General features: G+C 36.8%; 1 protein-coding gene across 1 annotated transcript; it reads right to left on the reverse strand.

Moving 5' to 3' along the window:
• Positions 1 to 790: 790 nt before the first annotated feature.
• LOC116510703 (ubiquitin carboxyl-terminal hydrolase 12) lies at positions 791 to 15,168 on the reverse strand. The gene is made up of 9 exons (XM_032220352.1): positions 14,906 to 15,168; positions 9,611 to 9,691; positions 8,690 to 8,903; positions 6,560 to 6,786; positions 5,456 to 5,532; positions 5,097 to 5,180; positions 4,672 to 4,869; positions 2,791 to 2,869; positions 791 to 2,496 (listed from the first exon to the last, which is right to left on the reverse strand). Exons 1-9 carry the CDS (start codon positions 14,951 to 14,953, stop codon positions 2,395 to 2,397), a joined length of 1,110 nt encoding a protein of 369 aa, XP_032076243.1. The 5' UTR covers positions 14,954 to 15,168; the 3' UTR covers positions 791 to 2,394.
• Between the last annotated feature and the right edge of the window lie 537 nt (positions 15,169 to 15,705).

Here is a 15,705-nt window from a genome sequence, read left to right on the forward strand (position 1 = left end):
GTCCCCCCAGGGAAAAGGGCGGCATACAAATAAAGGAAATGAAATGAATGAATGAATGAGTCAAGACAACCCTCAAAAGGCACAATGGCTCAGTGGCTCAATGACAGTGGAGATGACCTCAGTTCTGATGGTTTGAGCCCAAACATTGTGTGGCAGAGTGAACTCCTGTCACAGCTTCTGTATGCCTCACTGTTCAAAAGCATGTTCCTCTATGCAAGTAGATAGATAGGTACCACTTTGGTGGGGAGATGAGCTGGTGCTCTGTGCAGGCAATCAGATTCCTGACAGTTCTGAATCTTTCCAGTTGCAATCCCCATGTGTGAGGCAGTTCTGAGAGGGAAGGGGGCTTTGGATGATGCTGCAGAAAGAACCGCTAGACTTTCTCTCTGGTGCAAAGCCAGCTTGCCCTCTTGTGGCACATCTTGGGAAACATGCAAACGTGTCCTATAACAGGGTTGGTGCTTTGGCAAGCCAAACTACTATTCTGCAACAGCATTGTGGTCTCCTGGCTATTGTAACAATGCCATATGCTAACAACAAAACAATAATACAACTCCACAACATGGCCAATATTTAGGGATTATAGTTGTTACATTCAAAAATATGTAGAAAGCAATAAATTATACTGATGTTTCCAACCAGACAAAGACAGTAATCCCGAATTCAAGTTTTATGCAGTCATAACATCCATAAATAGTCCAACAATATGTACTTTTATATAAATCACTTTTAAAAATGAATATTCATTCTCAGTGGAATCCCCCAGCAAGATGATAGAATAAATGAAACAAAGCTTTACATGTTTTAATAAAAAAATCTTTACAATTTAACATGATTTTTTTTCACATTAGTTAAATAACACAACCTACATTAAAAATCTGTTCAGTTTGATGATGTTAAATTCCTGAGCTAAACTGTATAGGTAAACTGAATGCATTAATTATAGCAGCAGACAAAAAGAGTTTCATACTAACACTGCCAGCAAAACAAAACTATGATGAAAAGGAAGGAGTGCCAAAATATGAAGGCACAATTGATCTAACTGGAAATATGCATTTAGCTTTATTTCATCAAATTACATTCAGCCACTGTCACTCAGACAACATATCAATGATGTAGAGATCCCTTGCTTTCAGGATCAAAATAACCAAATTTAAAATATTCTTTTTCTTAATTTTAAAATTTTAGTGGGTAAAACTTTCACAAGACTTTTGGGAGTTTTCAACTATCCATGCCCATTGCATTCACAGAAACTGAGATATCCTGAAGCTATTTTACATTTTAATTAATGCTACAATAAAGACCAAAATTACATATTTGCCATCCTGGTTCTATTAAGCATGGGCAATTTTGGCCTATATTGCAGTCAGAGTGTTTAGAAGACTTAGAAAAGAAAAACTGGTACAGTAGACTACCTATACCATCTTAGCAATGATAAAACAGAAAATCTGTTTTACACCATCAGAGACACTTCAAATTTTTTAAATAACACACACGAAACATACAGCAAGAGACACTGGCTCCTTATTAAAGAAGCAAATTCCATACTTTCCCCTGGTTAGTTTAGGTTTTGAAAGTATATTTTCTGAGAAATCTTGTAGATGAACAATGTAAAAGAGTATTTAAATCCAATAAAATCTAATATACAAATCTAGGTTCCAAAAATTGTGGAAATATAAAACACAGAAACTCTAGAAGTTGCAGTAACACATAAATAAAAATAAAATTATAATTATAAATCAAGTTCTTCCCCATAGAAAGTTTAAAACTCAAAACTGTTCCCATAAAGGTACTTATTACTGTAATGTAAGCTTCTTACAAGAAGCAAAACACATTTGACTTCTTGGTTCCAGTCACAAAACCATATGCTATAAATTTATTCTGGCCAAGAAAGCAACTGTTAGGCTAATTCTCTATTTATGTGTGCAAAAAAATCTAGAAACTGAATATAGGTAAAATCAAGATTAAGAATCATGTGCACTTTTAGTATTACCAAATAAATTAATGTGCCAAATTTATATTGCTTTGTTCCACTTGCATTCGATACAACACTGACAAGAAATCAAATATGCCAAAGATTATGAAAATATATCCACAAAATTGGACTTTTGATCAAGTCTGCTAGATGCAACTTGCTTGATGGGAAATTCTTACAAGAGTAGCTGATCTGTTTCTCCAGTGCATTTGTGATGCATCAGCCTTGTCCTTATGACCCCTGAGCAAATTCATGGAGCACAATATGAAGATTTTCAAAAGCCTCTCTGAATACCTGGGTTTGTCGCAGCGCAAACCGCATTATCGTTCTTTTGTCTCTACTTTTACTGTCTTCTAATGAAGTCATTTTCATGTTATCCAGAAAAATGAGGCAGGAAGTAACTTTTTGCCTAGATACATTCAGTCCCGGGACTGATAGAAGAGAATATAACCAGATTCTGAGTTTTTTGAAATATCTGATGTCAACCCGTAGAAATCTTCAATAGCTTGGGCATCTATTTTCTGAAACAAAATAGAGGTGTATACATTTCTCAAAAACAATAATTTGCAATTTTGTAGCAAAACTATGACTCTAGCACCAGCATATTAAAATAATTGTCACTTGCAGCAACATATTTACTGAGAAAAACATGCACAATTATTTTTTTTGGGGGTGGTGGTGGTAAATAACAGATCTATATCAAAAGCAATTAAGTTGCTTCCAAATACTTCTAGTTTTAATCATCTAAAACCAAATAGCAAAAACATAAGTTTAATGAATACATTTTACAATCAATGAATCATAACAATTCTTACCTCTACAATGTCATCATCAAAGAGCAGCCAAAAATCATGACTTTTTACAATAGCAATATAGTGTCCTCTGTTAGGTCCACTGTGAAAAGAAAGTAATTAATAGTATGTCATCTTCAAATTCAATATTATGTGGGGGAGGGATTACATAAAATAATACTACATAGAATCTTTGGTTAGCTTTATGGCTTTTTTCTATATGTTTAATATATAATCTTTATTGACTATTTTACTGAAGAAAAAAATGTGGCTCCATCCTGATGGATCATTCTACCACTGGAAATAAAAATGGTTCCCACCCATTTAGAGTTCCGAAAGGATATCAAAACTTGCCTTTGCTGGTTGGCCTGGGGCCTAAGAGGGATTCTTACCACTGGAGATGGCTGACAGGGTAAGATCTTATCCCGTCCATCTCGATTCTGGTTCCAGTATGGTTTGAAAAATCATAATTTGTATAGTTTTAATCTTTTGATATCTTATTTTTTTTTAACTTATCTTGTAACTTATTAAAAAAGCTATCCAGAATTATCTTATACTGTAGGTTAGATGGGCTGAATAAAAATTTAATGAATACTTAATAATTTTCTTGTTATGGAAGATATAGAAAATTATAGGCCAGGACTAAACATCATTAGGTGAGAAACTCATGCTTCTCTTGTCCTGCTACACGCACCTCCATTTTAACTTCCGCTACCCATTTATCACCTTTCCCATATCCGTCCTCTGGACAATCCTGCACTCTATCACCTCCAATTGACCTTCGCCTTCTCTTTCCTCTGGTTGCCGAGTTGCACCAATGCTGGCTTTTTGCAAGGTGGCTGCAGGCCATGCAAGGCCTCAGGAAGGCCCTAGGCAGCTGCCTTGCTCATGACAGGCTGAATGCATCTCATTAGCAATAGGAGGAAGAACACAATGAAGGTCAGCTGGGAGCAGGAGAGGCCACAGGTACAGGGAGAGGTGGGCAGCAGGAAGAGTGTTGCACAGATGATGAGAGTGCAGGGAAAACCAAAGAGCAATGGGGGTGGCAAGGGTATTGTAATCCAGGACAGTAAGGGCAGAGAACATAGGGCACTGGGGGCAGCACAGAGCAGGACAGCCAAAAAGGTAGAAATGGGGAGCGGAGATGTGTGTTGTTAAGTGAGGACTATTATATAAAAATGCTGCTGTACTCTATCTTAACAGCATGACTACTGCTTACTATTACTTTGAAGAGAAAATTTTTGAAGAAGAAATATAATTGGTTGCTATAACATAGGCAACCTGTGATGGTGAACCTATGGCACGCGTGCCACAGGTGGCATGCGGAGCCATATCTGAGGGCACACGAGGTATTGTCCTATGTCAGCTCCAGCGCGTATGTGTGCACTGGCCAGCTGATTTTCAGACTTCCGGAGGGCAGGGGAGGCCATTTTCGCCCTCCCCAGGCTTCAGGAAAGCCTCCAGAGGATGTGGGTGGCGAAAAACGGGCCCAACGAACCTCCGGAGGCTTCAGTAAGGCCTGTGTGCATGTCTGCGGGTGAGTGCAGGAGGGTTGTGCACACATGCGCGGGGGAGAGCATTGCATTATGGGTGTGGGCACGCACACAGCCTTTTAGCACCCAAGCAGAAAAACATTCGCTATCACTGACCTATGTAATACATCAGCATTCCATATTACACGGATGATATGGTAAATAAATCTGGATCACTCAGATAAGCATAAGGTGTGAGTTAAGAGGATAGAGTTACATGGATGTATTTCCTCATCTCATTTATATACCTAGCACTAATGCCACTTTACATATGTAATCAATTTCAAACTTTATGTTTAGGACTTTTAGCATAAATGCATAGCACTGTTTTCCAGGAGGTTAACAAAAAACAGATTGTAATATATTTTATTACCTTCCACAGTGAACTACTACTGCCACAAGATCATACATTCTGTCAGGATTTGTGGCATCACCAGACGTATTAAATAGCCGAAGTTCTAAAGGAAATACTACCCTATAGGAGAGTTTTGTATATCGATGTAGCTGGTCCATGTATTTAAATCTTTTCAGATGAAGAGCAAGAATCATAGGCAGCTTTTTTACTTTCATTCTGAAACAAAATTAAACTGATTACCATATTTAATTAGATTTCAAAGTCTATTACCATATTTAATTAGATTTCAAAGTCTACAAAGTCATAAAAAATTAATAGAATTGTTATCAATCTTCATTTGCTGAAAGTTTAAGTCAGGCAATTACATAATGCAAAAACTCAAAATATGCAGTTAATTTATGTACATATATATTGCTAACGCTCAAAATAAATAACTATGGTACCTTTTGTGTGCTTCCTGTTTACTGCGACATTCTTCACAGTAATATTTATATTCACTGCACAAGGTTTCTGTGTTGCTAAAACCCCTAAAATGGGAATGTAAAAAAATCCATTTTTGAATAAATTATACTTAAAGTCCAACAACTATGAATTACTCACTGAAATATTTTTCATACTGAACTGTACATGGCATATTTGAAACATATGCACTAAGTAGGCAAGTGTTCGAGTTCAATTAAGGAAGAATATAAAAAGTGTTATAAAGTTTATTAATCTAAAACTGGTCTAATAAAATCATTTTACTTAATTTTAAATTTATATGCTTATAAGGACAGAATCAGAGATAAGTTATTGCACGTACCTTAAACAATGTGTGATTGAAGTGTTTTGTTCCACATCAACAGAAAGATCTAAAAAATCTTCATCTTTGCTGCTTATCTGCATGTTAAAAATAATTGTATAATTATCTATTTATGTATATTTTTGAAGGATCTTAAAAACTAAAAATAAAGCAAAATAAAGCTTAAAGCAATAATTAATAATGGTAACCAAACTTTTAACAAAATTCACTCTTTTTAGAGAAAAAATGCTATTATTTTCATCTCTCCATTTGTTAATATTCCACTATTAAAAGCACAGTAAATGCCAAATAATTTCAGGAATCTTCTCTTGATTTATCCTTTTACACTGAAAGAAATTGATTCACTTCTCTTGGAAATACAGTGGCATCTCGGTACTTATCAGTTCTGGGAGGCATGATAAGTACCAAACAATTGTTCTCCATAAGGAATAATATTTCCATACTCACTTTTTCTAAATGTCATCTGTTACCTAACTTTTTTATATTAAAAATTTAGTTTACATTACTATAAAAAAGTCCTTGCACACAAATAAACATCTGTGATTCAATTCTATTAAGTCAGGCTATGAAAAAAGGTTTATTGAAATCACACACAACTCAAATTCATATCAATATTTTTTACTCAGCTTTTGATCCACTATCAAAAACAATATTTTCTTTTTATATATTAACTGATCAGGCAGGGAGGATATGCTGTGGACTCTGTCAGCCAAATAATTCTGACTGGCAGGATCCAGGAAGAGAGACTTGTCTCCTGTTGCCCCTACCTCTGGAACATGCTCCCTGCCCAGAGGAAAGGCAGGCCTCCTCTCCCTTGGCCTTTTGGAAGGTAGTGAAAACATAGCTCTGAGGCCTTTCTTTGGGCCCACAGATGAATACATAACCATGGGGCTGGTTAGCATTCCAAAAACTCTCTCCCCCTTTTAATTATTTTTTAACATTGAATTTTAATCATCCTTGGCTCTTTTTAAATTTATATACTGTTTTTATGTTTCAATATTTTATTTGTACATCACCCAGAGTCCCTCTGCAAGGGAGATGGCCAGTTTCAAAAATTGATAAATAAATACAGAAGATTAAGACAGACTTGTAGAAAATGCTTACAGTTTCACAGGTGAGACACCTTGTTTCATTGGTTAATGTTCCCTGGAAGATTTCATGAACCCATGTTGGATCTGGGGAATTATTGTTTTCGCTATCGATGCTGCCATTAGGTAGACGACCATTCTGTTTCTCCTGTTTTTTCTCTTCTTGCAAAATATCTGCCACTGTATTCAGCAAATAGTTCAAAAATTCATGTGCATCTTGCTGCATATAATTGTCGAACAGCTCTACAAAAAAATTGGTATGTTTAATCTACTTCTTGGATAGATACTGTAAATACATTTAAAAAGCAATTGCTGGGAACAAACAATATCAGAAAGCTATTATACACATCCTGCCTGGCCAACTTTCTTATACCATAGAACTCTCATATAAAGCAGAGAGTTGAGCTGCCTAAGTTTTGAAGTTGAATTTTGTTCAACATTCCAACTTCAGTCTCCCAACTTTATTTCATACATTTAGTGTGATCCAAAACACCCTAAAACCAACTGCAGCAGGATGGAACATATATTCTGGACTTCAGTACTTTATATTATTTCAGGTGTGTTATTGGAAGTTGGTTCTATATATACTTAAATTTTCAAAAATGGGGGAGAGGTGTTATTTTTTTATCCCTGGCGTCTTTCTAGGAGCATATTGAAGAAGACTGAGAATATTTTTCAGACAACAGAAAAAGATATCTGCAGTACGCAAGCCTGCTTCCACCCAATAGTAGATATGATCTATTATTTAATATGATGCTCTGAAAAGACATGGCTGCTTTAAAGAGCTACAGATACATGCTTTCTTGGATTGAGTGCTCAAAGGACTTCTGGAAGTCAATCCAAAACAATGCACAGCCCCAATGCCTATGGGAATAGTCTATGAGAATAGTAATTTGTTTCAGTAATTGCCTGATGTTTTGCTCCTCACAATTGCTTAATAATTTTATCTGTAATTCACTTATGGGCTTGTCTTAACTAAGCAGACATTGAATCAAATTAATAAAATGGTATCCTTTAGGAATAAACAGAAGATGTACCCCAGATATAAATGATTTGTTCAAAGGTTGGTCAAATGAAATAATCATGAGTTCCTTATTCCATGCAAAACATCTTCACAATGCAATTGTATTTGAGGAGCAACAATAAATCAAAGAGATAAATAGGTCTCCATCCTAGAATTTCACTAAAGGAAAAAGTTGCAAATGTATAAAATAAATAAGCATGGTATCTTTCTGAATCAGTTTAACAAATGTTCAATTCCAGTTATAGAGTTATTTTTAAAAATTAGAGAATTTATACTTTATGCTTGGCAACATATCATTTCATGTTCTCCCTCCTGCTTAATAATATTTGTGTAAAGCTGAGGGAGAGGTCATCTGGAGATCGGCAAGCTAAAAACACAGTTTCGTTTCATTTCATTTTCATTTCAGTTAGAATAAACCGAATAGGTGCCTGAAATTAGGAGATAACAGACTTTCTTTGAATGAATTATCCCATGATAGTGTCTCACTTGTATTGGATAGAGTACTTAGTCTAGTGAGCTAGTTGTGCATTCTTAAGTAAGGGAGAGAGTAACCTATATCTGTGAACAATTATTTTCAATAAGTTATTCAGAGGGCTATTGTGATCACATTTTACTAATAGGAAAAATCTTCAGTTTTACAAATCCATTTCTAAACTCTATTCAAAACATTGGTGTTTACAGTAAATCATAATAACTTTGGCTTCCTTAGGGATTTTCAACATGTCATCTTCTGTGTTACCATTTAGATACCAAGCTAAGACTGGTTTGGTTTACCAGAATGTTTTTATTTTATTAGTTGTGCTAATCAAATTCAATTATTTTGTAGTCTTATCAAAATTTTACTGACTGCTATTTTACTAAAACTGTCTCTTCAGGCATTTTCAACCTTTCTTCCATCAGGTGCTATCAAGCACTATCTTATTTGTTTAAAATAAACGTGTTTTAAGGAAGATTGGACTTAGAAAGAAAAGAATAGGACTTTTATGACAAAATTGTAAAGGTTTGGATTTTGAAGATCAGTCCAAGTAAGAATACTGGGAACAAATCAATGGAGAGAAATGCCCATTTTATGACTAAATTAGTTAAAGGCAAAGTCTTCACAACAACAAAATAAAATTTTACCATTCTCTTTTCGTAGTCTTGTTATGAACTTTTTAGGAGGTATCACTCCTACTTTCTTCTTCTGGGTGGCTATACTGTGGAAGAGGTCAGCTAAGCAGGTGAGAAGACTCTCTTTTTTTCTGGGCTGACTCTTGTATGCCAAGACTTTCTCTCGAAATGGTCGACAGAAATAAAGTGCCTGAAGAACTGAATTACAGTAGCATGTATTTCCAAACTAGAAGACAAATTGTCAATTAAGTTAAATAAGTAAGCAAATGGCATGCAGAAAGAAATTTATTAAAAGCATATTATGATTTCTGGATTCTGAAGAATAACATAATCCATGAATCAGGGATAAATATAATGGCCAGCAATCATGCACTTGTTTACTGACACCTGGGTTATATTTTACTTATATTTTATATAATGCTTTTATATTTCTACAATTGATTTACCAAGTAATTCTGAAAATTCCACCATAAAAGTAGAGAATTTTCTTAAAATCTTTGATATCCAACATGTGCATGCTGGTATAATACTATACCATACTACATTAATATTTTGTACATGAACAAAACCAAAATATACCCAATATGTTCCTGAAATAGCTAGATAATTTGTCTATAATTATAATTTCTACTTTCCTTAAGGATTCTCCAATTTACTTGGTAGAAATTATACTGTTCTGAAAAGCATTACCTTAGCATATTAATTAGGGTTACAGTTATGAATAATTTGTGACCTATATCAAGATTAAATACATTAAACATTGTTCATTACATTGAATTAATTAAAATTAATTTAAAAACATTATAGTCACTTTTATTATTATTTTCTCAAAACTATCAATCTCTAATGTACTGGCAAACCCTTTTTCAACAACTTTCTTATTTTACATTATTAATTCCACTTTTTTCTAAGCAAGCAAAATATGAAACTTACATTTACTAAACCAAAATAATGTTCATTGACTGGGAATTGTTCTGGACCAATTTCTTTCTCTAAGGCTGAGGCATTAGCGCCCTAAGAGGGAAAAAAATAGTATTTACGAGCAATTATTTTCTGGCACACACTGACTATAAAAGTTAAGTAGTTTATTGAAGAAAGAACTAAATAAATTGTGGGAAGAAATAATAATGGTATAATTTATAATATTTTGTGATATAAAATTTCAAGCAAATTTGATTAATAAATAATAAAGCTCATGGTATACCAAATAGCAAATTAGGAAATTAGACTGGCCTGGCCATTGTTCCCAACTTAATTTTTCCTATAATACTAAGACAAACCCATACACTGTTAATATTAGATATGATAGAAAGAATATTCATCCATGTAATAAGCATTTATGTGTATATAGGTGGAAGAGTCTTATACCAGGCATCTTTAATTATGGTTAATGTTACTATTGTAAACTTATGATTTTTCCAATCAGCTATATACCTAACATTAATAAGACTACATGATTACATGTTTTTCTAAAATAAAAAAAGTTCAAAATAGATTATAGAACTGAAAGATAAAAATTCGGACACAAGGGTAAAAAAACACTAGAAAAAAATTATGGAATTGTATTTAGTACATAATGCAGCTGATATGGATAACATAATTTATACCACAAGTTATTTTCAGTTATACATGTATAAAGAAAAATGAAACTACAAATTATACAAAGTATGAATTTTTAGATTAAATAAATAAAAAGAATCCAAAGGTAATGTTTAAATTAATAAAAATATTTCAATTTGTTGTTTTGAACTTTTTTTCTAACGTGTGCTTGCACACATGTATCATTCTTGTACTAATGTTTCGGGATAGAACGTAAGATATCAGTCTATTTCTAAAAAATAAATATTGTTCTAAAGTTATTTCTGATACCAGAAATTTCTTGCCACAGTTGTTAAGTGAATCACTGCAGTTGTTAATTTAGTAACATGATTGTTACGTGACTCTTGCTTCTCCATTGACTTTGTTTGTCAGAAGGCTACAAAAGGTGATCACACCAGGGCACTGCAACCATCATAAATATGAATCAATTGCCAAGTGTCTGATTTTTGATCACATGACCACGGGGCTGCTCAAGTATGAAAAACAGTCATGTCACTTTTTTCAGTGCTGTTGTAACTTTCACTAAATGTAAGTCAAGGACTGTCTGTATTAGAAGAATAAAGACAAGATTTGTAAAAGAGCAGATGAGTAGTTTTAGCAAAACACTCAACAAGGTCTCACTTGATATTCTACTAGAGAAGGTGACAAATGTGGATTGGGCTTTACTATCATTAAATGGATACAGAACTGGATGTACAATCATACTCAATAAGTGTACAACAATACCCTGCTTCAAACTGAAGGGAAACATCATGGGAAATGTCAGAGCTTGTAGGACCTGAATCAATGAGGAGGCCAAAAATATGATAATAAATTCTGCAGTGAGAAGGAGAGATAGCTAACATTTTAGAGGACAGCATTAATAAGTTGTAACACTAGACAAAAACCTGAAAGATAAATTTTAACAGCAACAAATGTGAAGTTCATCTGGGTAGGGCAAATCAAAGACGTAAGTACAAGATGAGAAGGGCACATCTGAAGTCTATATGCAGAAAAAAAATGTGGGCACCTTTAGTGGATCACAACCTGAACATGAACCAACATTGTGACTCAAATGTAAAATAAGCAAAATCCTCAACTGCATCAACAGGTACTGAATCAAGACCAATAGAAGCCATTCCTTTTCTTCATTTTGTATTAGTCAGACCGCTCCTACAAATACTGGATTCAATATGGGATTCAATTCCAGGCACTATATTTTCAGAAGGACATCAATAACCTAGATTATGTCTAGATGAGACCAATCACTATGATAAGGGACTAGAAAGAAAAACTGTTAAAGGTATTGGTTGTGTTTAGCCTGAAGAAGCGGAGAGGGGGGTGAAACATGATAAGGGCAGCCCTTGTTCAGTGACCACTTTTCCAGTTACCATTTGGAGTAAGGACAGTGCTGAACGAGGGAACTTACAATGTTTCTCATAGTTGCAGCTGTCACAGCATCCCCATGGTAACGTGACTGCGATTTGGGCACTTGGCAACCAGCTTGCAATTGCAACAGCCAGAGAATTCTGCAGTCAAGTGATCACCAATTGCAACCTTCACTGCTGGCTTCTAACAAGCAAAGCCAATGGGGAAGCCAAGAGGAGATGGACAATGGCAATGGTGTGACTAGAGGACGCTGCAACAATGTAGGATTTGTTTAAAGGCGGCAATTGGAACCCTAGCCCTTACTCCAAGTGACCCACATAATTTGGAAATTATTCTTCTATTAACCCAGGCTAGAACTACATTTTTTGGGTAGCCTTACCACATTATTACCATATTTTTGGCTCTCAATCAACTACTTAATGTTATTACTAAGTCAACTAGTCCATCCTATACTTCATTTTGTTTCCTACTTGGAAAAAGTTGCAATGGTATATGGTAAATTTCATTATGAGCCACGGTGGTGCAGTGGTTAGAATGCAGAGTACTGCAGGCTACTTCTGCTGATTGCTGGCTGCCTGCAATTTGGCAATTCAAATCTCACCAGGCTCAAGGTTGACTCAGCCTTCCAGCCTTCCAAGATGGGTAAAATGAGGACCCAAATTGCTGGGGGCAGTATGGTGACTCTATAAACCGTACACTCAAAATGTATCTTTGTGGAAACTCAATTAAGATAACTTTATTTTTATTAAACATATGTAACCATATTGACATGTTCTATTGTTCTCCATTTTTCCTAATTGGAATTCTTGGCAATTATGTGCTATTGGTTATATCTACATATCCATATACATTCATCTTCACCAATTTTTGGACAGCCAATAGGAAGGCTTTTATTTTTTTTATTCCATTTACAGGTTCTTATTTTAACCAAAAATAGTTAACTCTTATGTTGAAATAAGGTAGATTTCCTACCTAAACGTTTTCACCAATCTACTATTATTGTTTTCTCGTGATCTCATTCTCTGGAACCTGCCTTTTAAAATATTATTAGTCTTTGCTTATTCAACAGGAAACAATCATTCAATTCCTATTTGGCAATCAGCAGCTCTCAGGACACTCTACTTACAATCCACAGCTATTCAAGAAAATCACCTTTTCACAGTTCCTCACAGCTCAGCATATAATCTATCAGAGCACATAATGGCTTTTTGTTGTCCCTAACTTCTGTTTTTCTTGTTACTTCACTTGACAAGCATTTGTTATGGTAGTTATCCTTGTCTTCTTGGTTACTTACCAAGCATTTTTGGTATTATATTTATTTTATGTAATAACTAGTCAGAATCCCTTCTTGTTGACTATTAAGATTACATATAACTTCAGAAAAGTGATAATTCAATATAACAATTTACACTTTGATCTGGGTAGCTGGCTTGAGAATACCAATTTTCATACACTATTGCTAACTAATCTGGGAAAGTTAGTGTCAACAAAAATGATTATTTCATTTATGTTTTGGAAAAGTAATCTAAATGAAGGAAACACAACCTACAAACTTTATACATCCTATTTCTACTACTTGGAATCTATCTAGGGTATGCGATTTGTCAGTCTTTTTTTTTTTTGCATTGGGAAGATTTAAAGGGCAGAATGAACAAGAGAAATTAATTTGTCTGAGAAATAGGGGACTGTAAGGTAAATGTATTATGAATCAATTAGACCTAGATAATAATTTACAAACTTCTGTAAAATAATAACTATTTTGTTTCCTGAGGAAAAGGAGCTTTTAACTTGGCTTCACAAAGAACCTTTGCATTATGCTGAAAGAAGAAACAAGTATAATGGCTCTAAAAATCTCCATACTTATTTTAAACTACACTGCCAAAGAGTAAAGTATAAAATTAAAAAAAAACACAATCAGCACACCCAAAGGGGTATATAATGTCTATTTCTCTTCTAAATCATATTTCATAAGAAGGTCTGCTACTAGAGACTTTGATGTGATTAAGATACTTTTAAAAAATTACAGACTGGCTAAAAATCCAAACGCAGTATATATAAACATAAAAACACTTCACTGTTCTGCTGCACTACTAAACCATTTTCAACGAGTTCAGACAGATCCCAACATCATTCGTGTTAAAAACTCCATATTGCAACATGACCCCTCTATCTGTGTACTAAATTTGTTCTACTTAAACTTCTCTTTTCACCACACCCACCACCTCCATTTTTTTTCCTTTCCTCAATTTTTCTGTTTTTGTGTCATTCCTGCCTCTTCACCCTCTCCAGAGCTTTGAGCAAAATTAACATCTGGCTCTCCTGGGAAATGTTCTTGATAATTTGCAAGACATCAACAAGTTATTTTTTTCTCCCACCAAATTTCAATGCAAAGTTATTCCTCTCCCCCCTTGTTGTTGTTAGTTGCGAAGTCCTGTCCGACCAATCATGACCCCATGGACACCATTCCTCCAGGCCTTCCTGTCCTCTACCATCCTCTGGAGCCATTTAAGTCCACACTGACTGCTTCAGTGACTGCATCCAGCCACTTCATTCTCTGTTGTCCCCTTCTTCTTTTGCCCTCAATCTTTCCCAACATTAGGCTCTTCTCCATGAGTCCTTCCTTCTCATCAGGTGGCCAAAGTATTTGAGTTTCATCTTCAGGATCTGGCCTTCTAAAGAGCAGTCAGGGTTGATCTCCTCTAGGACTGACCGGTTTGATCGCCTTGCAGTCCAAGGCGATCAAGTCCAAGTCCTCCCCCACCTTCTTTGGCTAAAACCGACTTTGTTGAGGAAATGTAGAAAGATTTGCGCTAAACCAAATTGCAGGCTTAGATTTCTTTAGGTAGAAGCCTTTTTTGCCCCAAGATCAGGGATTGCATCCCACCAAATATCACTGCACGCCTCTTTCGAGATGGCCTTCTATTAAGTCCTAGCGTGCCTTTTTTGAGAGGCATGTATATATGTAAGTCTGGTCTGATTCCATGGGCTTTACTTGGGAGTAAATAGGCACGAGGGGGACACAAGTCTCCAGTTTCTGCCGCCTGGAAGAAACCCTCTCGGGGGAAAAGGGGACCCCCAACGTCCCCCCTATCCCCTTGACACACACACACCCGTCCTTCCCAATGGAGCGTAAGGCACACCTTCGCCCGGGCTCCGCCCAGATTCCCCGACCCGGCGGCCCTCCTCTCACCCGGCCGCGGCGCCTGGGCCCCAAAGGGCGAGCGAACGGGTGTCGGGGGCACCGCCTCCCCTCACACTCACCATGGTACAGATGGAGGCTATTTTGGAGACTGTCATTAGGATTTCCATCCGCGCAGCGCCATCTTCTTCCACCCAATCACAACGTCGAGCCGAGCCCGGCCGGGGGGAGTCCCGCCTGAGGAGGAGGAAGGAAGAGGGCAGCCCGGCGGCGCCACCCTCAAGCAGCTTACAGCGGAACCCAACCAGGGCTCCGCCCCGCCTAAACGAAACGGCCCCGTCAACACCTCCGGCCCGTCGAAAAGGCGAGAGCGGCAACGCGCTGCTCTACGTCCTGCCCTCGGGAACCAACCGTCCCCCTCCCCGCTTTCGCTTCGGGCAGGATCCACGCGCGCGCCCCCGCGCGCACCGCCACACCACACACACGCGCGCGCGCCGCTGCGTGGACCGGCCCTTCTTCCGCCCACACATGCGCGCGCGCCCCTGGTCGCCTCGCTCTGCGGGCCGTTCCCTGTTTCGCCGGAACCTCGAGCTCAACCAATCGGGTTTCGCTATTCCAACGCTGTCCCTGTCCGGCCTTGCTATTCTAAGGTCTTAGAGATGCTCGGTTCCAAGCTGCTGCTGCTGCTGGGTCTTATTTTAAATGTCAACGGGGGTGCCGAAACACCCGGGGTCCCGCCTCGAGCCGTGCTCAAACTTGCTTGGGGACGTGGGGTGTAAAAGCCATGATTTATGGCTTAGTAGGCTTTGGGTTAATCGTTTTACCGCGGCGTAGTAGCATGGTGGAATATCACAGCCAATAAAATCCTCACAAGGATTCACTGCTATCAGTCGAAGGTTTATTGGTCCGTTTAACTTTGACT

Source organism: Thamnophis elegans, chromosome 6 (assembly GCF_009769535.1).
Source record: "Thamnophis elegans isolate rThaEle1 chromosome 6, rThaEle1.pri, whole genome shotgun sequence".
Lineage (NCBI taxonomy): Eukaryota > Metazoa > Chordata > Lepidosauria > Squamata > Colubridae > Thamnophis > Thamnophis elegans.

Coding starts and splice junctions, on each gene's coding strand:
- LOC116510703 (XM_032220352.1), bottom strand. CDS start 14,953: ATGGAAATCCTAATGACAGTCTCCAAAATAGCCTCCATCTGTACCATG. Junction 6,787..8,689: donor AAGACTACGAAAAGAGAATG/GTAAAATTTTAT, acceptor ATTTTTTTGTAG/AGCTGTTCGACAATTATATG. Junction 5,533..6,559: donor GGTGTCTCACCTGTGAAACT/GTAAGCATTTTC, acceptor TTTAACATGCAG/ATAAGCAGCAAAGATGAAGA.